Here is a 25822-nt window from a genome sequence, read left to right as displayed (position 1 = left end):
ACGTTTATTTATTTTTTGCTTCTTAGATTCAGATCGTTTATTAAATCATTTTAAGCTTTGTTTACCTTGGGGGTCTATTATACGGAAAAATCTATTATACGGACTTCTGGAAGTCCCACCGATTCCGGATACGCGACTTTACACTGTAGTTACAAATATAATGTTTTGACTTTACTTATTTCTATGTATCATTAATGAACAATATTATACGTTCATTGCATTTGTGCTTTAAAATTCCGCATCAGAATGAGTAAGTCTTAATAAGTTGTTGATAATTATTTTAGGTAAAAAACTAAATCGACCTAACTTTTTGTTACAGAAGGTGTACACTTTAAATAAAGGTACATTTTTTACTTTGAACATCTCACTCTTAATGTATCTAACTGGGATCAGTACAATTACTTTTGAAAATAGCCTTATTAAATTTTAATTTCATTTTTGATCAGAAGAAATCCTAAATTTTTTTTTTATCAAAAGTGAACTTTTGAAATTTATAAAATATTTGTACAAAATAAGAGCAAATTTGAGCTTAAAAACTGTAAATTTTTATTTCAGACTAACAGTTCTACTTTAAATTGTAATCCATAAATATCAAAATAATTTTTTTTTCTTAATCAATCTTGTTACTTCTGTTTTGAACTAAAATCTTTACAAAAATTCAAAAATACAGTGAAATTGAACGGAATGTATTGTTCTATCTTGATTTTTTTCAATGAAACATTTTAAACATTCTTACTGAAAGTGTGATAAAAATAATAAATTTTCACTTAGACAATGGCTCATAATTCAAAACACAGCTAACATTATACAACATCTACATACAAAGTTGCAAAGAGTTTTATATTTTCTCAAAATCACCGTTTTTCAGAAAATGCAATTAAAGTATGTAATTGCTTAAAAATGTCTGTTGGCATGCAAAAAAAAAAAAAAAGCTCTTAACTTCATTTTTAAATAACGGAGAGCAAAAATTTAGAAAGCTAATGAACATAAGTTCAAATAACAATAAATTTTTGAAAAAAATGAAATTTTCTTACAAATTGCTGATTTTTAACTCATATACCTTAAGCAAATAGTTTTCTCTGTCTCACAAGCATTCATTTTACTTAAGTTTCGCAGTGTGATGATGATTATTTAAAAAAAAAATCCATCACAAAATGGCAACTTTTCATATTCATTGTATCAAAGCTTGAGGTCTTAGATAAAATTTTGATTCAATATTAGCAAATTAATGAATAAATAGAAAAGAAACAAACCAATTGACTGGTTTGCTCTTAAGTTGTTATCAGTAGTAGTTTTAAAAACATATTTTTGGATAAAAGGATTATAATGTTCAAATAAACTTACACTTATAAAAATCTGTTTCTTCTTGAGATTATCATCTTTAAGATTTAAAAATTATAAAAACATATTAAGAATCTAAGTCTTTCCAAAAATGCATTAAGTAAAATTGATTTTTTAATCTTGATAAACTCATTTGTAAGCGTTAAGTAGAAGTTTTAAGAAATTATTTAAAGAATATTTTATAACATGATACTGTTTTCAGTTGAATGTGACAATTCCGAAGAGGTGAATAATAAGAGCTTCCAAGTCAAATCTCAGTGGTCTATTTCACCATTACCAGAATCAGATTCAAAGGAGGTTTCCATCAGGTTAGTTTTTTCTATAGTTCTTCATATGTTTTTATATTTTTAAAAAAATGGCATCTTTGAAGTGTCATTATTTGATGAATTTTTTTTCTTGTCTATGAATGTTTTTATTTTGGACTAAATCTTTATAGAATAATGTAACATTTTATAAAATTCACTGGTGAATCAAGTAATCACATTTAAAGTTATTGGAAAAAGTAATATTAGAGCTTTTAAAAATTTTACAAAATAATTCTTTTGTTATATTTATTTTTGTTATATTTTTTTGTTATATTTATTAATTATAATAGGATGAGGAAAAATTTCACATTTTTATTAAACATAATTAGTAAGCCCTAAAGGGCTCAAGGGATAGATTTCCCAGTGATATGATCAAGGCTTATATCCCAGTGATGATTGTTCTATTTGATTTCTGTTCCTGGTTTGCATCAACCAAATTGTTGACTTAAAATATCCTCAGGGATTAGAATCCCGCACCATCTAGCTAACTTTGGGAGTTTTTTGTGGTTTTTCCTCTCCATGTAATATAAGCATATGTTAGTTCCATTAAGAAGTCCTCCACAGAGGCTAGTTTCCCTAACACTTGATCCACTTGGTCGGGTTCAAATTTATGAGGATACAAAGTTGATCAATAATTATTATCAAATGCTATTTTACTTTAGTAGAGCAAGAATATACTGCAGGGTACTAATTCAAATGCAGTCATATCCTGGTCAGTCATGCAAAGAGAGCATGTTGAAGAGTCAACAATTTTTAAATGAAAAAGATGGGCATAAAGACAATCGTGCCCTGTCAGGAGTTTAAAAGTTACAACTGTAGCTGAACGAGGTGAGTCAGGAACAAACTGTGGTTTAGAGAAGAGTGTATTCCAAGGTTTTTCTCTCGGAAGATCCTGCAGGAAGCACTAACAAATCTTAAAAAGTTTCAATTTAGCTGAATGGAATCTCAAGTTACCAGAACATTTCTGGGGATCTAAAGATCCCTTCTTGGCAAGGTAGTCAGCCTTCTCATTCCACACAATGCCTGGGTGGGAAGGGATTCACTGAAAAGACACTTTATTATAGAGATTCTCGAGCAAAGCCCTGCATCTATCTCAGGATATGGGAATTCTTAACCTCTTTATTGCGAATGAGCTTGTTATGCAGGAATAGACTCAGAAAGCTCTTTCAAAAGAGTCTCGTCAAATGTAAAGCTGTTCGATTCTTACAAGAATTAACTGTAACTCTCCATCAAAATGAGTCATGAAATTTTCAGCCAAGAGATATAAACAAAACTCTTCACAAAAGATTAAAGCTTTTTGTGAAAAGTCAGAAAGCGAGTCTTCTGTGTAGACAAGTAACTAGTGATCAGAAGGATAACAGTTGTGAATGGTCTCTAAAGCGATCAGAAGGCCCTGGAAGAAATATCTGAACAAAGTTGAACAATGTTCCCTGCGGCAGAATTGTTTCGAGCTATCTACAGCGAAATTCTCTTATATTTTGTTGGGGGAAAAACTCACTATTTATTTCCTTCTTCACATTTCTTAAATAATCATCTCAATAAAAAAATAAAAATCATGAAATCCGTTGCCGAAAAGAAGATTGGAGATGAAATCTCACGAATAGGACTCCTAAAAAAAAAGATTACTCAAATACGTGTTTCGTTTCGAGATTAGGTTGTTGTAATAAATAATATAGTATAAAAAATATTGGATTTAAAAACTATGGAGAAATCAATAGCAATAACTGCCAAAAATTCGATAGATTCATTGCCATAAAAAGTAAATACTCAAATGTGCGATTTGAATTTTTCATATTGTTTGAAATATACCGGGATATTTAAAAACCACGTGAAAATTAATATCAGTAACTGGCGAAAATTAAATCGGAAAATTAAATCGATTTACGATACTATCGGCGTAAAGTGATCATGTCAAAAAGTGATAACCTAAATGCAGGATTTAAATATAACGTATAAATTTCTGTAGAAAGGAAAAATCTTTTTGCAATAACTCTGTATCGTTCTGCGACAATGTCGCCGTGTTGCTGTGATTCTGCCGCGGGGACAATGATAGTCACAAACCAAAAAATGTGTCACATGTTATAAAATAAAATAAAATATACGTAGTTAGTAGTATAGCTTTTAAATCAAGTATGAAAACTTATTTCTGTTTATTAAGTTAGCAACAATAACAAAAGCATTAATTTTAGGATAGGTTTTCTTTTCAAAGTATAGGTAAATGTAGTGATGTCTGTTTCACTGTATTATTTCTGTTTTGGAATTTGTATGCCTTAAAGCAAATTGAATATTGTTGATGAAATATTATTTTGTTTAAAACATAGATGTAAAACATAGTTGCATAGATGAAAAAAAAAAGCATTTTTACATTTTTCATACCTAAGTGTAGGAGAAATTTCTTTAAAATTTTAACATTTTATTTATGACATCTAGTTTAAAGATAAAAAATCATAAATAATTAAATTTCATAGTTATGATCTTAAAGTTTCATTTTTATAAAGCTCTATCAAGTTTTCCCAATTATTGTATCTCACCTCTTTTTCAGTAATGTAGGGCAAAAAAATAAAGGTTTTTCATAGTGACTTTCAATAGTCCCCAAATGTTGTTGTGTTAGTTAATTTGCAAAATAATCACCTAAAAAATGTTTGCGATATACGTTACCAACTTCAATGCTCAAGAGGAACTACATCTTTTTACTATAGAAGTTGAAAAAATTGAGAAATTCAAGCAGACAGTAGTAAAGTTTCTATCCTTGATATGAGTCAGCTCTAGAATAGACTTGCATTTTGAGAGAGCATGGTACACGATATGCTCTTGATACTTAAATATCTCATCAGTAAAAGACATGCAATAAAAAAGTTGGATCATTATTCTTAATCATTATTTTTACGTGAAAAAATGAAACTTTGTTACAGCAGCTTCCCTTCAAGGTATTAACTTATATTTGTCAAATTTTGTACATGAACTAATTATGTATAAAAGGCAACTTTTGACAACCTCCATTTTTCATCACACCCTACTGTATATTGCTTAAAATAAAAAACTGAAATTGATGAATAACTTTTGACTTAATGGTAAGATTTTTCTAAACTAATCACGCTATCTTAGTTGCTCATGAATTCCTTTCTATTTGCATAGGCCTGCACACAAGAGGGGAAGCATGGCTGACTTTAATATATTTTGTTGGAAAGCCTTTCTTTTTATAGTTTTTCATAATTTGAAACTCACAAAATTTATAAAAAACTTGACTAACCTGCATTTCTGTTATTTGAACCTCTCTCTCTTTTTTTTGTAATTTTCTAATAAACTTAAATTTTTGTATCTCTTAAGAGCAAAAGTCATTCAAATTGAAAATATACAAACATTTCCTTTTCATGTTTATGATTATGTTTTTCCCTTTTTCAAAGTTTTTTCTTCAACTTGAAGCTCTGATTTTTCTGCTAAATTAAAGCAAAAAAACCATGTAATTAACTGAGTGTGCTTGTATGTATAAAAAGCAGTTAAAAAAAGATCTATTTGATTTAAACAGAACCCACATCAGATGTTCTAAGTAGCAAGTGGTAGCAATTAATTTAAAAAGTATTTTCTTTGAATACGTCTATCTCTATGAATTCTTAATTCCAAAGCCAGTACCAGGAATTTATAAATTTAATAGAAGAGTTAAATGTTTTCTTCCATCATTAAATATTTCATTTAAAAACAATCATAAAATTTCAGATATAAAAATTTCGGAAAAATCAATTAATTATATTATGTCTGTTTTTAAAACTGAAATATCATTTGCATCAATCACTTGGCATATTTAAGGTTTACTCTGTGAACCATTAAGATTTTATACAACTGCATGAAAATTCAATTATTAAACAAATTTTTTTTAGATATTCTGTTTTTTTTCTGTTTCATTTACATTAGTTTTTTTAGACTAGTTTTTTTCCTTTGATTAGTAAAGTCAAAATTACCAAGTTAACAACATAGTTTTACATGCTAAAATCTTGTGAGAGATGTTACTATTTAGGAAAAGTTTAAATAAATAAAGTCAAATAAATTAATTACCTTTTATTTTTTTAGTATCCAAGTTCAAATAACCGCCTAATTTTAAAACTTTTTTTCCCTTTTAGATCTGATGACCAAAAGGATTCATTAAAGTTGCTTATTAGTTGTTCTAGTATACAAAAACAAGGTTTAATTACAGATTTGGTTGAAAAAGATCTATTTATTAAAATCAATAATTCTCATTCCTTCCTTTTAAATATTGGTAAGCTCTTAATATCCTTGCATTATAGTAGAATCTTTTTAAATGTTTTTTTGCTGATTGCCCATGCTTACAAAAACATTTTTGTCTGAAAGTTTTTTAAATTCTTCTCATTATATTTAAGCTATTAGTTTTAAAAGTGAAAATAGTCTATCTGCTTCACTTTTGGAATCCAACATAGTTTGAATTATTTGATTTTTGTAGTAATAAAAAGTTTATTGTATAATTTTCATGTTAAATTTTTCAAAAGTTGTTGCATCATTTTCAAAAACATTGTTTTCTTTCTTACTTGAGATTTTTCAAAATTTCTAACTATATTGTAATTGTTGATTTTGAAAATGAAATATTTTTTTTAATCAGTATAGATTTTAAAAATTAAGTTATTATAATTTTTAAAATGTAGGTATGTTCCAAACTTTTTCTTTTAACTTTGTATTGCTCAATCATAACAGTGACTTCCTTAATTTAATGTCTTAACCACTACAAAGGGCCGGAGATTGTCACATTTTTAAGGAGATGTAATGTAAGTACCTTATGTATCTCAAGAAAGCTCTGCTGAATATCCAAAAGCAAATCTGAAATTAAAACCCACTTTAATTCTTTAGCCATGCGTAAGTTATGGGGTGCAGCCTTTTTCCAAATAGTTGGAAAAAAAAGATTTTGAAAGGAAATAATACTATCTACTATAGGGATAAATTTTATAATATTTGTTCAAAGTTATGTTTAATGAATAATTATTTCTCTCCTGTAGTCTTAAAAGTAATAAATAAACTTAATTAGTTGAAAAGATTTGGTAGAAAATGTTTATTACAAAATATAGACAACTTGATACATGCAAAATGATTCTGCAAAAATATTGACTCCCAAAACTTAAATTCTACACCTGCTTCAAAATAAAATTTTGTTTACTACTGTCTTCAATTTAGTACTAGCATAGCAAGTTAATTAAACTTGATCTCCAAAAGAAAATATGATAAATAAAATGGTTTTGTGTCTTAAATCAACAACCTCAGTAAAGTTGCAAATAACATTTGACTCTAAATTGTATTTTGGATCATCTTATTAATTTTGCCTAAACTTTCACTTGTTATGACATTGTTTACACCCTTATAGATTAACTGCTTTTTTAAATGATAAACTCTTTATTCTGATTGCATATAATGATTTGCTTGCAGATGTTTTACTGTACACAAAATAAGGAGAACACCATAATAATTTTTAATCTTATGATTAGATCATAATGTACTAAGATGCAACTGTAATGATTCAAGAAACTAACCTTAAATAGGCAGATTGAAGAAGAAAATATTTATTCAGACGATATTTTAAGGCCATAGTCAAACTCAGAAGTCAGACACAGGCCAAAAGTCAGACATAGTCAGACTTTTTCTGAATAAACATACTCTTTTTTTTTGTATGACATGGATTCTTGACCATCAAAGTATCGGAGCTAGCCACAGTCTGGAAAAGATGGTCCTAATATTTTAGGTAAGAGAGCAAGCAAAAATGGAAGTTCCTTAATGTTAATTTCTCTTTTCTTTTTACATTGACTAGTATGAAAAAAAAGTTGTATATTTAAATTTTCATTTCACAAAAACTATTTGACCAATTCCGTTAAAATTTGGAGTTTTGTCATTTAAAATTACTTAGTTAAAAATACTGAAAACTTTGTATACCTCATTATTCCAAATATTTTTTGACTAACATTAAAATAAATAGTGAAAAATAATATAAATTTATAAAAAATTATTTTCTACTTAGAACTATATTTGGATAAACGAATTGTGTAAAGGGCCTGAACTTTTCACTTTTCTACCTAAACTGTTGGGACCATGTTTTCTAGATTGCAGTTTTCACCGTAATTTGAAAGTTAAGAATCAAAACGATCAATAAAAGGTATGTTCTTTCAGAGAAAATACACTTTAGTATTTAATATTGTTACTTAATATATCACCTGCACACATATTGCAGCATATTTAAGATTAGTCCCTTGAATCATTAAGATTACATCTTAGTGCTTGAAAATACAATCATTAGTTTTGAGTTATTATGGTGTTTTGTTTTTTGCTTTGTGCCAGGGTTTAAGCTGAGTCTAAAAATTCATTAGCAAAAAAGCTAAAATCTGAATTTTTTTTTTAGCAAAATGCTAAAATGCCATTAGGCTTATAAAATTACTTTATATCAAACAAGTACTGTAAGTTATCTGACAAAGAATAGCTTAATGTACAAGAATATCAAAAAGAATACCTAAAAAAAAAAAAAACACATTTATTATTTATCAAAACATTTTGGTTTATAATTAACAATCTTCCTTTCTTTCATGTTTGCCCATTTTACAAATGCTTCTTGAAAGTTAAATGCACTTTCAGGGCCCTCAATATTAATCATTAACAAATTGTTTACATGGTTGATTAACAACCTGTTTCGAATATTAGTTTTAATCAAATTAAGGCAGCTAAAGCCCCTTTCACAGTCAACAGTGTGCATTGGTATTGTTGCACAATACTCTATAACAGAAGTTATTAATGGGTACTGTTCAGACACATCATTGGTATATAAAAATAAAAGTAATTCATTAAATGACATGTTTTTACATCGTTGCATTAAGATGTGTTTAAATAATCCCCATTCACAAAGTAATTCAGTTTCTGTAAACTGAAAATCTTTTCTGGGAGATTTCGAAAACAAATTGAAAATGCAACGGATTTCCTTTACACCATAATGCTGTAATTCTCTTTCTTGTTTGATCAAGTTTTTTACATGGATGTTAGCGTCATGGTTTTTCGCGGAAGTTTTTTTTTTAAATGGAATTTAGTAAAATCCTTTAGCAAAAATGCGAAAATGCTTTGTTGAATTTTAGCATTTTTGAGGGGTCTTTTNTGGATGTTAGCGTCATGGTTTTTCGCGGAAGTTTTTTTTTAAATGGAATTTAGTAAAATCCTTTAGCAAAAATGCGAAAATGCTTTGTTGAATTTTAGCATTTTTGAGAGGTCTTTTCGCATTTTGCGAAAAAAGCTACCGTAGCGGAAACCCTGCTTTGTGCACTGTTTACTGAACTTTTTAACATGTGAAGACATATACGATTTTATTTGTCTGGTATCTGTAGTTCGACTATTAATAATTGTTTTGGTGATTACCTGTTCCTCATTTATGCTTTATGCTAGCAAAATCGCACCACTTTTGTTCTGTTACATTTTTTTGAAACTTCTTAAAGAAAACAAATACTCCATATATGTTTGTCATGAATAAATATTCTTTAAATTTATTTGAAACTAATTTTTTTCTCTAAGTACTATCACAGTATTAATTATGAATGAGATATATGCTTTTTGTCAAAATCATCACTATGGCTGTGTGGATATATTGTAGAGATATAAGATATTCCCCTACCAGGACTCGAAAATTGTACTGTTTGATATGCAAAATATATTATAGTGACTATATATATTTACATGCCAATTCAGACATGTAAATATTTAATCAAAAATACCATAAAAAACCAATTAGGTTCCCCTTAAATTTTAACATAATTGCCAAGATTTGGGCAAATAAACTGCTCCAAAGAGTGGGGAAAAAAATTGGTTATATTCCATAAGGCCTAAATGTTATAGAGTTAAATAATATAAATGAGGATTTATAAAGCAAACTCAGCTTATTCTTTTTTAATCCTTCAGTTATATCTTTTCTTATTAAACAAAAGTTTATCCCAATTGTTAAGCATAAGAAAATAATTAATATCCAAGTTGAAATTGGAATGTAAAAGTAAATTTGAGAAGAACATCTCTTTTATAACATAGTTTCAGAAAGAAGTGTTAAAGGGTAGGCACTTGCTAATCATGCTTAATAATTCTGATTATAATACTTCTTTGTTTATAATAATGCTCTGTATTTACCGTATCAATCCTGCTTAGCACTTCTTTTTTTAATAATTCTTAATATTATATTGATAATATTCAATACTATATTAATAATACCAATGTAACATATTAATACCTAATACTTCTGATTTACAATCAAACTGTTGATGTAGATAAAATATATGTAGGATAATGTTATTAATATTTTTCTGACAGATTAATAATCAGTATGTTCATATGTTTTGAATTAAATGTATTCAAAAAAGATGTCAGGGTATGTCTTTTGGGTAAAAAATTAAAAAAAATTGAACCCTGCTCTCTACTATATGTTTTTTGGGGAAAATATTTAGTTTCTTGATGTGTAGGATTATGTAATTGATTTTTTTTTATAACTATAGTTAATAAGCATTTGGATATTCCAATTCATAAAATACATATTATCCCACATTTTTATCTTAATGAACATATTTTAATGCACTTACATTTTAAATGTTGAATGACCTACTATTGTAAAACCTAGGTAAACTTTAATTTTGCAGCACTTTGCTTCATTCGCAAATCCAGTTAGCATCTACTTTTTTGAAATTTAATTTATCCAAAGTTATGTGTATTGTTTTATTGATAAAATATTATAAATTTTTTTTTATTTATTGATTTTTTTGTATCAACTTTCAATTTAAATTTGTAGAAAGATTGTTTAAAGATGCTTATTTTTAGCATTATTAATTTATTTGCTCTGGGTATGAAATAGATAATGACATTTTTTTGTTAAAATGCAATTGTTAATTAAGTTTTTGCATTCAATATTTTTGAAAAGGGAAAATGGAATTTCAAAAATGAAAAATTTTGAAAAGGGAATTTCAAATTAATAGCTAGTTTTTTTCTTTTCAAAATTTCTTTTTTCTTTTTAAATATGAAATTCTTAATGTAAAAGGTTTTGAAAAAAATTAAAACACATCTTTTGATGTAAATCTGTTCTTTTAAAATTAAAGATATAAATGTTTTATAAGTTAATGAAAAAAGTAAAGTTGTGACTTTTTCATTCTATCAAATAATATTTTTCTGATCAACTGTTTTTCATTTGTGACTTGTCAAAGACTTTTATGTTTGCATTATAGAAATGACCTTAAATGATTAGTTGTCTTCTTGATTATATTTCATGTATTTTTAGCTCTTGCTACCAAATATCAAGATCATTATAAAGGTAATAATTTTCTGTATATAATTCATTTATGATAAACTAATTATTATGTGATTAATATAAAACTCTTATTTTAATAAATTTCTTTTAAATTTATTATGGTGCTTAAAATTTATTTTTAGGTGAACATTTCTTTGCTATATGCATATATATTTTTGTTAATTCTTATTTACAAACTCTTGTTATTCTATTCATTCATTTTTTTTATTTTTATTTTTTTTTTAGTTGTAGTAAATGATCACTCAAATATGGAATTTTTATTTAAGAAGCTCACACTAGAAGATTTTAGTTCCAAAAGTCTTTCTTCCAATTCTGATGAAAAAAAGATAAAATTTTCTGTTTGCACTTCAATTGATGAATGTAAGTTTATATCTTTCTCACGCATTGAATGTATTTTAATTCTTATATTTTCTTTTCATTTCTTAATATTTTCTGTTTGTGAGAATTTTTTGTGTTAATATTGATTATGTTATTTGATAATTAACTATTACAAAGATAGTTGTCAAATATTAGAATGAAAATTTATTAAAAATGTGTTTTTAAGTCTATTTATTATATTTATTAAAATAAACTGTAAGTGCCGCTTAATTTTTTAGTTATTTCATTAAATTTATTTTGAAATACAAAATATTCTAGCCTGAGAGTTAAATTTACTTCTGTTATAAAAAGATACAGTTATATATGAAGATCATGGAGAAGAACAGTTTATGTCTAAGTAAGTCTTGTACAGGATCCTTGTTTTCCTTAAAATACCTCCTCAATGAATACTTCTGTGCTAGCGTTCCTTCTTGTTTCCTTATTTATACTCTCCTTTGCTCTTCCTTGTTCTGAGGGGGTAGCAGCTTTTCTGTGGGTGGACAGCCTTTATTTTATCAGCGTTTGTGTTGTAAAGTACTCTTTTGGGGGGCAATTTTCCTTTGTGTTATTTGTGCCACTGGTTTATTAATATTGTAATTTTTTCTTTTTCGCTCCTGTAAAAGCTTGACAGATAGAGCTAAAGAAATGTAGGTATAAAAATTCTATATTACCTGGTTCTTTTCTCTCACGGATTTGGAAGATTGTTGCTATTTACCTGTAATGATCTAGACAAGTCATTTTAGGACTTAACATTCATTCTAGACAAGTCATTTTAGGACATTTTATTTGACAAGGACAACATTTAACACATAAACTGATGGAAAATAATAATCTGAGCAAAACCCTGACATCTGTTCTAGTTGAAAACTTTTTACAATCTGAAGAGAAATAAGCATTAAAGTTAAAGTTCAGAGCTTCCTCTCTTGGGCGAAAAATAAAAGTCAATCTGCTTCAAGAGCAGCTTTATTATTTTTTTTAAAAAAGTTTTAGGGACATATGATGCAGGTAGAAGCCATTCTTCGACGCCTGGTGGCTGAGTGGTAGCGCTTCGCTCTCCCGCGCGACAGGTCCTCCAGTGGGTCGATAAATGAGTACCAAGCATGCTTGAGAACTAAACACTGGGAGTTCCGCGTTCGGCTGACCACCTAACCGGAACATCTGCTCCTGCATCCCAGAGCCCAAGGTTAAGAAAACTGAGATGGGCACAGTAGGCCTTAGCCCTCTATGGGCTGTCGCGCCACTGAGTTTAGTTTAGGTAAGGAGCCATTCTTCCCTAGGCGTGCATACAGGAACTATTTTTCTCCAGCACGGCCCTGATCTTTACTGTGTATAAATCTCAGAGATGGCCATTTTTCCATGTAACTAATTGGTTAAAACTTAATAAACTTCTAAATGCAACAGATGGTATTCCGATTGTCATTTTTGTGAAAAATGGACATAAACTGTTCTTTTCCTTTGATCTGTATGCATATATATATATAACATAATAAATAAATACAAAAAAACACGAAGAAAATTAAGAAAAACAATAAGTTCTATCCTTTTTTTCGAATTCCCCCCCCGTTTTTGTTATTTTTATTATTAATTTTCTTTTCTCCCCTTTTTTCATTAATCAGTAATTTTCCTTTGTTTTATCTTCATTTTGAACTTATATATATACATAAAAGAAGCACTGTAGATTGAAAAAAAGAGTAAATTTCAAAGAATAATTAAGTTTTTTAATTCTATTAACTGCACATAAGCTGCAAGTTTGAACTTGTAATCTAAGATAATTAACCAAAGAACACAAAAACAAATAAGTGAAAGGAAAAATAATTTAAAAGGATTTTAAATGAAAAAGAATTAAAATTACTTAAAACTTAAAAAAAATCAACAATAAATTTATTACAAACTAGAAAATTAACAGGGAATAGATGTAATCCCGTCATCAACTTACATGATTATATTCACAAAATTAGTGCTCTTTGATATAAACATAGCCAAAGCAAAATATATCAATACAATAGTGTGATGAGTACCAAAAAATAAACCCTCTTAGTTAACATAATTTAATCAAGTAAAAACTGCTCAAAAATTCCAGATAGAAATTCGAAGAAAAAGGAGAAGAGAGAAAGATTTCATCCACTTATGATCAACTTGCAAAACTGATTCGATAATATTTACATAACTAAGTTGCGAGATTACAAAATATGAAATGAAAACATAATAAATAGGTAGTGGGATAAATTTTTTAATGCTCATTTATACTGAAGTGGTTGGTCTGATTGGTTAGCTACCTTGGATTTGCCCGTAAATCCAATTTGGGAAAATCCGTGTCTACTAAAAGTAAAGTTGGGTCCAAACTTTATTGTAAATAATTTGAAGTTTTATAACTAACCAGAAACCTTCTCCTATATTCAATTAAATAATAAATATTATTCAATAAATGTTAATAATTTCTATAAAAATAATTGAATTAAAATGTATTTAAAATGCGACATTTTGTTAATTATAATTTTTGAATTATTCAGTTTAATATATTATTACTTTGTTCAAGTTCAATTTTAATGCAATTCCAAGATAATTATGTTTTTATAATACATAACCTAACGGATTGTCTGCTAATTGTATTGGCGTTCGCAACACTCGAATACACCATCTGGGGAGAGACTGGTTTCATGCCTTTGGCCCTTCTCCCTTCCCTCTCTTCTTTTCAGTTGTATAGGAATGTACTACGATATTTTCCCTTTTCTTAATATTTTTCCTTTTTATTTAATAAAAATATTTTTTTAAATTTCCATGATGCATTTCTTTAGAACTATGTTTAATGTAATTTTCAGTTCCATATAGTTTTCCAACTTAAAAGATTTTAAACTATCTGAATATCAAGAGAGAAACTAGCTTCCTTCTTTCCTCTATGACTCTCCACGCGCTAATGGGGAAAGCATGTGAAGTGTTGCCATAGGTAGAGAGTTCTGCTCTACGCCACCTGCAGCCCATTTCGATCGCCAATAAGGCTTCTTATTGTAGTTCTTTTTTATTGGATTTGTTATAAAGAGTTTCAGAACTCTTGAGTTATTTTGTAAAAATACAAATAAAAAATTAATTTCATTAACACAGATTTTTAAAAAGGATAGACTGAAAATACCTTCACTTATTAAATCTTTTCAGCAAATGCATTAAGAAATCTTAAAATTCAGATTTGTTTTTTAAGTTTGTCATTAAAGTTATATTTTTTTATTCTCCTTTAAACCTTGAAAGGATAGATAAATTTGGATAGAAATTTTGGGATAGAAGAACTACAAGGATTGTGGTCCTTGTATGGGTATTCAAAATAAGATGATCAGATTTATTTCTTCTTTAAATTTTTTAGATTGCTTCATGTATGCAGTGCAACCCTTTTGCTTATGTAGATAACAATTTTTGCATATCAAATTGAAGATATTTTTTTAAAGATTTTATTTAAGGTAGGAAATTGGCAGTTACTGGTAGGAAATTGGCAGTTTTGATGAAAATTTAATGTTTTTTTGACTGTCTATATCTAAACCTTGTTCATTAGCTTTCTAAATTTTTGTTCTCCAATGTTTAGAAACATAGTTATAGTTGAGTTTTTCACATGTTGACCAATGATTTTTTGGGAATTATATACACTACCGGTCAAAAGTTTAGACTCACTCTTAAATTTAACAATCAAATAACTATAACAATTAAAATAGCAAATCCTTCCTCCCTTCCTCAATGGCACGACAGCCCCGGGTGGGCCCTGGCCTTCTCAATCAACTTCCTCCAGGCCTGCCTCTGCCTGGCAGTTGTCTTCCAGTTTGAGACTTTTAAGACTGAAAAGTCTCTTTCCACGCAGTCGGCCCATCTCAGCTTTGGTCGACCTCTGGGCCTTGATCCGATGGGCTGAGCCGAAAAGATTATGTTTGTCGGACGCTCTCTGTTCATCCGAATGATGTGACCAGCCCATTTAATTCTTTGAATTTTTACGTACTTGACAACTTCAGGCTCTCTAAGGGCCCGATAGAGTTGTGAGTTTGAACGTCTGTACCAAGTACCATCAACTTGTTTGCCCCCAAAAATGGATCTTAGGATCCNTTAATAAAATTTTTTAAATAAATTACACTTGTTTCAGAATAGGTACTTACATGCACTTTCGTTCATTTTGTTATCAACTACAGGATAGATACAAAATGAAAAAATAATTAACAGTTTTAAAAGAAAACAGAGTTTTGAGATGTTTGTTTATGATTATGTTTGATAAATTGTATGTTTAAGCCAGAAATATTTAACAATTTTTAAAAATTTTGAAATAAATACAAGTGAGTCTAAACTTTTGACCGGTAGTGTACTTAAAACACATTTTCAGATAAGTGTTGATTTTAAGAAAATATTTTTATGCTGACACTTATTACAAGAAAAAGTTCAATATAGAATTCTTTAAAACTATGCTGTAGATTTTATATAATGTTAGCTATCTTTTGAACTTAAATCTTACTGTGAATTGCTATATTTTTTTTATCATGCTTTAAGTAAAAATGTTTGGAATTTTTCTTTAAAAACCAATATTGAATAATATATTTAGTTCTCTTTCATTCTAAATTTAAAATTTTTTTGAAGATTTTATTTCTAAGCTCAGGCAACCATATTATTGATCTAGCAGAAAAATTATTTTGATATATATTCATCATAATTTGTTGTAGAAACAAATACATTAAAAATTTATAGTTTTTATGCTCAAATTTGGTCTTATTTTGAAAAAAGTATTTTATAAGTTTCTAAAATTTACTTAAAATTTATAATTTTAGGACTCCTTCTTACCAAAATTAAAATTTAAAATAAGGCTATTTTAAAAATATCGTGTTGAACCAATTTCGATATCATAATGAACTTTTTTTGTGTAATTTTATGATAACATTTTCAATTTTCATTTTAGTTGTTTACTGGTCATGCAAGCTGATAAGTAAAACATCTATCAACCATGATACTCTTTTATTCACATTTCTTCTCCCACCTGGAACAAAAATGTGGATCCCTATTGGCCGGCATGTGCAAATAAAACTAAATATTGAAGGTAGGATTTTATATATCAATCAGTTACATTTTATTTCTGCTATTAGAAAAAAATATTAAGACTGAAAAATATCCATTGTCTTTTAGTGGTAAAAAAAGCATTTATAATTTTAAAATCAGCAAAATTTTATTGAAATTTAAATAAATTCGTTCTATTGTATTTCTGAGAAATTAATGACATTAAAAGCTTGTTAAAATGCCCATTTATTATAGAATAGAGGTGCAGAACCTTTTTGAGTGAAGATGAATAAATAGCCAATTGATGGGCCTCATGCCCAAATATTTAAGCCTGTTGGCGGCAATTATGATAATTTTAATTTGTATCAAGTGTTTTAGGCTCTAAATCCTTTTTATTGTTAAAATCATAATATATTTGCATAATACTAAATGTCTTTAAGTATTAAAATTTGCTCAAAGCTGTTATTTGTTCAATTTATTCAAATATCCAACTTACTTTCCAAGAAACAAATTTTAAAAAATGAAAGTTAAAAAAACAAACAGTAAACAGTTAATAACCCACATGTTCCTGTATATTTTTAATCGAATTTCGATATTGACTAATAATGATGTATTTAAATTACACTCAGAAACTTCAAGAAAGACAATAAAAAAGAAACTTGTATTGTCTTGAACTGCAATCGGCACAAACAAAACACATTACACAAATTCCTTAGATTTGCAGTGAAATCAGCCCAAATAATGTGTACATTTAAACCCGCAATCTGAGTATTGTAATAGTTAGAGTTAAAGATATTGTGAGTTTCAAGACCATGTGAAAATGCATAGCAATAATTGCCAAAAAACTATGGAAAAGTGACGCGGACAAATGAAGCTTATCAAAAAGTAATTACTCTATTTGAAAAGTTGTGTATCATAATCACATTCAAAATATCAGGAATTTTGAGATCAAGTGGAAATTAGTGAATAACAGCTGAAAAAGTGGTCAGAAAATCACACACATTTACGATGAAATCTGTGCAATCTGAATGAGTTTATAAGTGATGACTCAATTGGGAGATTAAAAATTTCTGTTCTTTTTTATTTTTCAAAACTTATTATTTTATAAAAATAATTAATGTATAATTTATGGTCTGTGCTGCTATAATCTGCAAATTTTTTTCAATAAACAGTGTTATCAGTTTTATTTGAGTAATGAATGTTTTCTTTATGGTGATGTTTTCATGCTAAGTGAAAATGATAATTTGGTATGTGGTATGAGGTAAGATTTTTAAAAACTCTCTTACTTTGTGTCTTTATGATTGTTTTATGGTAAAATTTCTGACTAGTAAATAAAATTCTTTTAATAAAATTTCTCTTTTATTTTAATTTATTTTGTCTTAAATGATATCATATATGTTCACTTTAATTTCAGGTACAGATGTTATCAGAAATTATACTCCTGTGTGCTCAACACTGAACCCCAACTGCAATATCAGTAGTGCTTTAGATGGAAGCAAAATTATATTAATGATTAAAATATATGCTGCAGGAATGTTAACTCCCCTTTTAAACAAATTTAGTTTAGGTAAATATTCGTTAATAATGTTTTCTATTGTGTAACTTTTTAAGGTTTTACTTTTCAAAACATTGTTTCTGTTTAAGCATTAATTTGTATAAAAATTGTTTATAGTGATTTTTATTTCTTTAGTGAGATAATTAAGGAACCAAAGCTTAAAAGCTTGTATATTTTCTTAAAGAAATTGTAATTGACTGTAGTGCTAAATAGCACATGTTTAACAAGGTGGAAGTCTCAAATTTTGACTAATTGTTCTTTATGAGTTGAATAGTAAAACTAAGGATGTTTCATTTTCATATTTGTAGTTATGGAGTAATTAAAGACTAAATAGCCTAACTGGCAGCAATGAAAAGTTGTGTTTTTTCCAAGAAGTCTTCAAATTTAGACCATTTATTTTTTATGAGATTAAGAAAAAATAAAATATTTCCCATTTGTTAATATCAGGGTAATTAGCCTTAATTAGGTAATTAGGTATAATTATCCCAACTGAAAAGCAAAATTAAAGTTTTACTCGTAGAAAGAAGTCTCAAATTTTAATCATATCCAATTCTTTATCCAATAAAAAGAAATAACTAAAAACGTTTCATATAGATATTTTGTAATTATTAGGGTAATTAGCCTAAAATTGATTGTAATTTTAAAGAGCACGCTTTTACTAAGTTATAAGTATCAAATTTAGACCATGTGTTTTTTTTTGTTAGATAAGCAAAAGAACTTAAAAAGTTTAATTTTATTATTTGTAAATATCAAGGCAACTAGTGAGTTAGGGAGGCTAATTGTCAGTTATGATAAATAACCAAGATTTAAGTTTATACCAAGATTTTAGTCTTAAATTTAGACCACATGTTCTTTATGAATTAAAAAATGTCATTGATCTTTGGTAATTTTTAGGGTATTTTGAATTAATCAGAGTAATTAGGGGCCATTTAGCCTAAGTATCACAAATCCTTAATCACATGCTTTTTCCATGTTTCAAATCTGAACCATGTGCTTCTTATGAAATATGAAAAATCATCAGTAAAAAAAATCATCCTCAATTTGTAATTATTGGGCTAATTAGGGGTAATTAGCTTTTAGTTGACAATAATACTAAATAACACATTTTTAGCAAGATAAACCATTGACCATTATAAACAGAAAAGATAAATACAAAAACTATACTTTATAAGTTAAATAGGAAAACTTTAATTAGCCTTATCGAGACTTATGCTATACAACATGTTTCTACAAATTACCATAATATTTTTGGTGCAACATAGCTGAGTCCAGCTTTTGCGCCATTGGAATGCAAAGAGGCCATAAGTTTGTGTGGTTCAGCTGGTCGCCATATGCAGCTAGTCACATATAAAACTTTGATCACATAGCTCTCTGATGCTACTAATTTCATGTGATCATCTTTTACTGTTGAGATATTGTATCCAATTTTCCAGGAACTTAAAGTATTGTGGAATATATCTATCCAGTCAAGTTTGACTGGCCTGGTTTTTTCTGATAGCATAGTTTGTGTTTAAAAAATAGGCTTAAAATATTTTAAACATATTGTAAAATCTGTATTAACAATTTAAAGCAATAGCTGAAAAGAGGTGTAATTAGATGTTAAACATATCTAAAATAAAGTTTAAAGCAATTAGAAATCACAGAGATAAATTGGCAGAAAAAAACCCATAACTTCTCTAACTGAATTTTCAAAATATTAGTTTTGTCAAACATGTAACCTTTATTGTCTTTCATTCATCTCCAAATAACATGGACATATTCTTTAACTAGTATCATCTGATTTTGGGATAAATGGCAGCAGCTGTCTTGTCAAAAATGCTTATTAACGGTTTTATCCACCTACACAGTTTTGTACAATTCTCTCTTATATCACATTTTTTCTTTAAATCACTATTATTAAAAAACATTACTTGTACTAATCAAAAACAATAGGTACAACAAATCAGTGACTGTAAAATAAATGATTATTACAGTGTTCAAATTATTTTTATTTAAGTTATGTCTCAAATTAATTTTATCAATGCTTTTATTTATATTACAAGCCTCCTATTAAAATGGAGGAATGAGCATTACTTTCTAACTATCAATGTATTTTATTTTTAGTTTTATAAGTATTGTCATGAATACTTTTTTAGGTGATAGTGTCTATGTCAGTAATTACATGGGTAGTTTTCCTGAGACTTTTATTGAAAACTGTGATTGCATAGTCATGCTTGCTGCTGGGACAGGAATCACTCCAATGATCCGAATAATACAGTGGGCTGTTGCAGATGAGGATGTCAAACGGTAATAACTATTGTGGATAGACTGATTTTTTTCATGAGTTTTTTTTTTAGAAATTTATCAAACTAGTCTAATTTAAATTATTATTATTCATGATAATTTGATTTTAAAAATTATGATATAGAATTCTTGTTGTTTAATGTGATAATTTTTCAATAGCTATGAATGAAATATACTTTGCAATACTCTTAACATATCAGCAACTAGTCTAAGATTAACATAGCATGATTTATTTCTGTTGCTCAAATATTTTTAAGTGTTATATATAAGTATGCATAAGTTTATATATAATGTTATATATTACAATATATATTATGTTTATATATTACAATATATATAAGTTTTTACTTATATATATGTAAATATTTTGTTAAAATTTTCTTGATCTCATTTTAACCTTTTATAACCTTTTATTTTAAAAAAGGTTCTTTTACGAATCAACTATATGTTAATATTTAATTTTACTATTTTGTTGGTAAATATTTGATTTTTTATTTAAAATTCGAATTGTGTAGTAATCACAATGTTGAAAATTCGTAAATGTTGCTTACATTCCAGAGACATTATTTTCGAAACTGTTTCTCCTTTTACCCCACAAAGCTGGCAAAAACTATGGAATGTGTGGTAAACATGTTAAATCATGTATAAGCATAGAATATAAATGTATTTTATTCATATGTGTTTATTTGGAAAAAGGAAAATAAATCTTTTTTTTTTTGCTCTGCACTGTACAGGTACAGGTCTAGTTGGAAAATTCCACAGTAAAGTCAACCAGATGACCAAAATTTTAAAACTTAATATTTTTCAGAAAAAAAGGTATAATTTTCAGGTTAAAAAACTGACGAAATAGAAATAATGACTTTTATATATCAGTTTTCAATAAGTTAAAGGCTGATAAATGAAGGGCAACATCATTTAAAATTTTAACTGTGGTAAGCGAATCTCATACAAGTAGTTTTTTTTTTAAAAAATTCACTCTAATAATTAAAAATGGAATAAATAATAGTTAAAGTAAACTGTAACAAACCAGGTTATCTTGGACAATTATGTAGAAACATTTCACTTTTTAATTTAAAACTGAAAATTCCTAAGATGTTCTTTTGAATATTTTAATTTCAAATAAGAAAAAAAGAATAAAATGTAAAGAATTTTATCTAGTTTTTTTTCTATAGAATATGCAACAGGAAATTTGACAATTTTTCATTTGCGATATTTTTACAGCATAAAATGGCTCAATATTGAAATGTAAATAAATATAAAAATTTATTAATGTATAATCAGCCTGAATTTTTTTCATTTGCTTAGTGAAAATATCTTAAACAGTACTTATCCAAGGTTTTTAGAGTCATTCAGTATTTACCATAAGCAATACATTAAAAAAAATTATTCAATAAAAACAATATACTCTACAAGCTAAATATATTTTCTACTCATCTATCTAAAAAAATTTAGTCTAATTATTTTTTTAAGATGGTATATTAAAAAAATAATATCTTAGATAAAATACTTTATAATATTGACACGTTTCTTGTACCCATCCCTGCACTTTTTGAGAAAAGCACCCTGACCTGGACAAACCCTGACCTGTAAATTCTTTTTACCTGAAAAACCTGGAAAAAATCAAGGAAATTTGAAACCTGATTTGAGTGATTGATCAGTGTAGAGTATATCATGCAGTAGCTCTTAACCTTAAAAAAATATCGATGTAGGTTATACTGGGCAGTGTTATTTAGTCTCAAATAAACATCAGTGTAGAGTATATTGAACAAATGTGTTCCAGGCAGTGGCCAGTAATATTTTGAAACAATATTAAAATTTATGAACTTAAAATTTCAAAAATTATTATTTGTCAATAGATAAAATGATATACAAAGGAAAAAGAACTGAACTTTTAAAGATATTTTAAGTTAAATCTGCATGTTTATTTCGTCTTTTTATTTATTTCAACTTTCTTATTTTCATACGACTTGTTTCTTTCATCTTTTTACTAAAACAGTTAAGGGATATGATTAAATCACTTAATTTTTTTTTAGAGACATCACCCCACAGAGTTATTATTTTAACATCTTCCGGGAACTTATCATTTACCCTAGGATCAGATTGAATCTCCGTTTTTCTAATTTTCCTGCAACATATACTTTCTTCCATTGACACTTTTATGGGCAGGGGTTCCCAAATTTTTTTAAACTTTCTAACCCATTTTTTTTAAGAAACTAAGAATATTGATTTTTTTCAAAAATGAGCAACATGTGTCCCTTTTAAAAGATTGTTTTTGAATTTTTCTTTCAATTAATTCAAATTTTTTTTCAAAGATTATGAATTTTTATTTAAAAAAATAATGTGATTATTATTGAATACTATCAAGGAATTAGCAATAACTAATATTATTAAACTGAGTAGTGACACATGTGTTTTAAATAATTAAAAATTAGATAATTTTTACTTGATTATAAAGGTAAATTACTAGTGTGTCTTTTTTAGCCTTAAGTGAAATCAAATATAAAATGTTTGCAATTACTCTGCAAACTTTATATGTTATGTCGTTTTTTTCTTATTTTGTATAACATTGCATGAAATGATTTTTAAAATATTTATTTTTAAATTAGTAATATTTATTTTTTTCAAAATTAGTAGCTTCTGATATAAATAAATATGCTTCAGAAATATTAACAAAACCAGTATGAAATATAATTATAATATCTAAAAATCGTATGCTTAACTATCTTGATTGAATGCTTTAACTTTTCCATAGATCACTGCACCTGCTGTTTTTTAATAAAACTGAAGATGATATATTATGGAGAAAGGAACTTGAAGATTGTAGATTATCATATGAAGAGTAATATTTTATATTTTAATCTATACAATTTAAAAGGATACAGTCCGACCAGAGAAAAATGTTATATCCTAAATAAATTTTGATCTAATGTTCAGACTTAGATGCAATTTTAATGGCTTGAGAGACAATCTTCAAATATACGAGTTAATTAGTGCAAATATTATTTTAAGTGATAGAATCCAAAACATATCCTCTCTGAATAAGCATCTATCTTTTTTTGAAAGATTTGGATTTTTTGGGGATGTGATAGTTGTAGTTTGGAAAATATGGCTCTAGTCTATATAAATCCATGGATAGTCCAGTTATATAAAAAAGTGGTTAAAAGATTTAGCCCCTTAATAAATATATTTTTTTCATTTTCATTATCTATTTAGTAATGAGATTAAATTCTAAAGTCGAAAATCTTTTACATAGTTATAACTAATACAATTTGAAGTAGCAAAATCCAAAATTTAAAGGGAATTGATTGAGTAGTTTGTGAGAAATGAAAATTAAAAAAATAATAATGAAAAATGGGATATCATTATAAACATTTGTTCTTTAGGCTTAGATAATTTCGCTTTATATTTGTGTCCAGAATTTTTTTTTTTTTGATTTGTACGAACAGTCCAAATGTAGGATGAAATATGAAAAAGTGAAACTAACATTAAAAGGCTCAAACTATCAACTGCTCTCTTGATTAAATTTTAAAATTATTATGACCCACATTTTGAGATTCAAAATATACATATGTTGAAAAAAATGTTTATTACCCTAATAACATTTTTGTGTATCATTTCATAACCTAAAATATTATCTGCCCTAATTAATTGTCAATGCATCCTAATATATGTTAAGCAATTATTCAGGCAAAAGTTATTCAGCATATAATGTTTTTCTTGGTGCTCTGTATATGCTACAGAATCTATTAGAAATTATACTAGTTTATCTCAAGTTATATTACTTTCTATGACATTTAAAATTGTCTTATTTTGTTTCTGTACAGATTTCAGATTGATCACATACTTTCAGTACCTAATAAAGAGTGGAATGGATGCAGTGGCCAAATAAATAGAGATATTCTTTCACAATTGATAAAAGTTAATCCTGCCCATACTAAACAACGATTTTTAATTTGTGGTCCACTTCCTTTTAGTCAAACAGCTTTAAGGTAATTTTTCTTATTTTAAGTAAAAATGCATAAAATAACTGAAGTATTTTACTTTGGTGGTTTAATAGCAATGTTTACTTCGAAATCAATTTTCACTAATACTTTTTTAAGTTCTTTTTCTTAAAAACAATAGTTTAAACTAACTGACTTTTTTTTTAAAAAATTATTAATTTAAGTATAAAATTTTCTTATACAATATAATTATTAAAAACATTGATTAGAATATAATTTTTTTAGTGTTATTTCATTCATAATGAAGATCATTTACTAAGAAATAATGTAAGGGATATACAAATAAATTATTGTATTTTAAAATAGACTTAATGTGGATTATAATTTTTTATTATAATTAATTATAATTAATTATAATTTTCCATTCAATGTATATAAAATACTTGCCAGCCAGCAAAAAATTCATTTCAATTACTCCCATTTAGTTTAGTGCTTATTTAAATGCAGTTTGTATATGTAGTCCATGTATATCATGACTTGTTCTACCTAAAGTATATCAAAATAATTTTTTTCAGCTATGATTTCTGATCTAAACTTATTTACTCTTCATTAGATATCTTATTGAAAAATAGTCTCCCAATCTTTAACATTCATTAGCAAATTGAGCTTGAAAAATATAACTATGATTTTATGTAGTCAATGATTAGTTTTTAATAATTGAAAACAAATTTTTACCATTGTAGTAAGAAATAACTATTTCACCTTAATATTGGTTTTAAATAATATTAAGAATTATTAAAGCATTTCATCAGATTATTTGGTTGGTAAATGTAAAAAATCAAGAAATTCTAATTTAAGTTTAAAAATAAAGAACCCAGACTTAAATCAAATAAATCCTTTTTTAAAAAAAAATATTTTTGGCAAACCTGCTCTTGGAGGTCTGAGCCCAAAGAATTTTAAACCAAGCCCACCTGAGCTTAAGATAGAAGCGTGAGATTGCTTAGACTCTAAGCCCGAGATTGAATAAAAGCCAAATTTTGTATTTTTGCCACCTGACCTTTAATGTCTGAACAAGAGAATTTGTCATTAAAACCATTATTATCACTTACTTGTAAACCCAAATGGGAAGAGAAAAATCTTGAATGTGAAAGAAGTCGAAGAATTGTCAACAACAGCAGACAGTCAAGTTCTTGTATTGTTTTTAAGATTTCTAATTAGAAAACCTTTTTGAAAACGGCAATAATTTCTTTTTATTTTGCTTTCTGCTTCTTCAACTGCGTTATTATGTAAGACTCTCTGAGTAAAATAGTAAAAAGGTTTTGTTAGAAAGTAGTAAAAAAGTTTATTCAAATTTTCTGATAAGTCTAAGACAGTCCAAGCTTGAAATTTTTTTTTAGTAAACAAGCCCGGGCTCGGGCTGAGCCAATCTCATATCAAACACATATTGTTTACTTTAATATTTATTCTAACAAGTCTCACAATTTGCTTTCTTTTTCTGAATAAGACATTGAGTGATGCTGGTTATTTATAACAATATTAACTTGAAGAAAAGATCTTTCGTCCCCACATTCATTTCAATTCTATAATGAAGCACCATAATTTTGCAGAGAAACGCCAGCCTGGTATATACGCTACACATTCAAAAATCGGCTAAAAAAAGCTTTCCATTGGATTAGCTGCACCATCTGACGTGCCGAATTTTATTATACTAGTGCAGATATTG

The 25822-nt window shown here is 27.3% G+C and overlaps 1 protein-coding gene across 4 annotated transcripts in view; it reads left to right on the top strand.

Moving 5' to 3' along the window:
• LOC107451005 (cytochrome b5 reductase 4) overlaps positions 1–25822 on the top strand; it is a 46095-nt gene that overhangs the window by 17923 nt on the left and 2350 nt on the right. For all 4 annotated transcript variants that reach the window (XM_043041500.2, XM_043041498.2, XM_043041497.2 and 1 more), the window contains 9 exons: positions 1544–1649; positions 5762–5898; positions 10924–10956; positions 11179–11313; positions 16226–16363; positions 17735–17887; positions 20011–20161; positions 22911–22997; positions 23983–24147. In XM_043041500.2, the coding sequence (XP_042897434.1) occupies positions 1544–1649; positions 5762–5898; positions 10924–10956; positions 11179–11313; positions 16226–16363; positions 17735–17887; positions 20011–20161; positions 22911–22997; positions 23983–24147 (1105 nt within the window). The remainder of the gene's footprint in view (positions 1–1543; positions 1650–5761; positions 5899–10923; positions 10957–11178; positions 11314–16225; positions 16364–17734; positions 17888–20010; positions 20162–22910; positions 22998–23982; positions 24148–25822) is intronic.

Source organism: Parasteatoda tepidariorum, chromosome X1, assembly GCF_043381705.1.
Source record: "Parasteatoda tepidariorum isolate YZ-2023 chromosome X1, CAS_Ptep_4.0, whole genome shotgun sequence".
NCBI lineage: Eukaryota > Metazoa > Arthropoda > Arachnida > Araneae > Theridiidae > Parasteatoda > Parasteatoda tepidariorum.
This window is presented reverse-complemented; position numbering and strand designations above follow the sequence as displayed.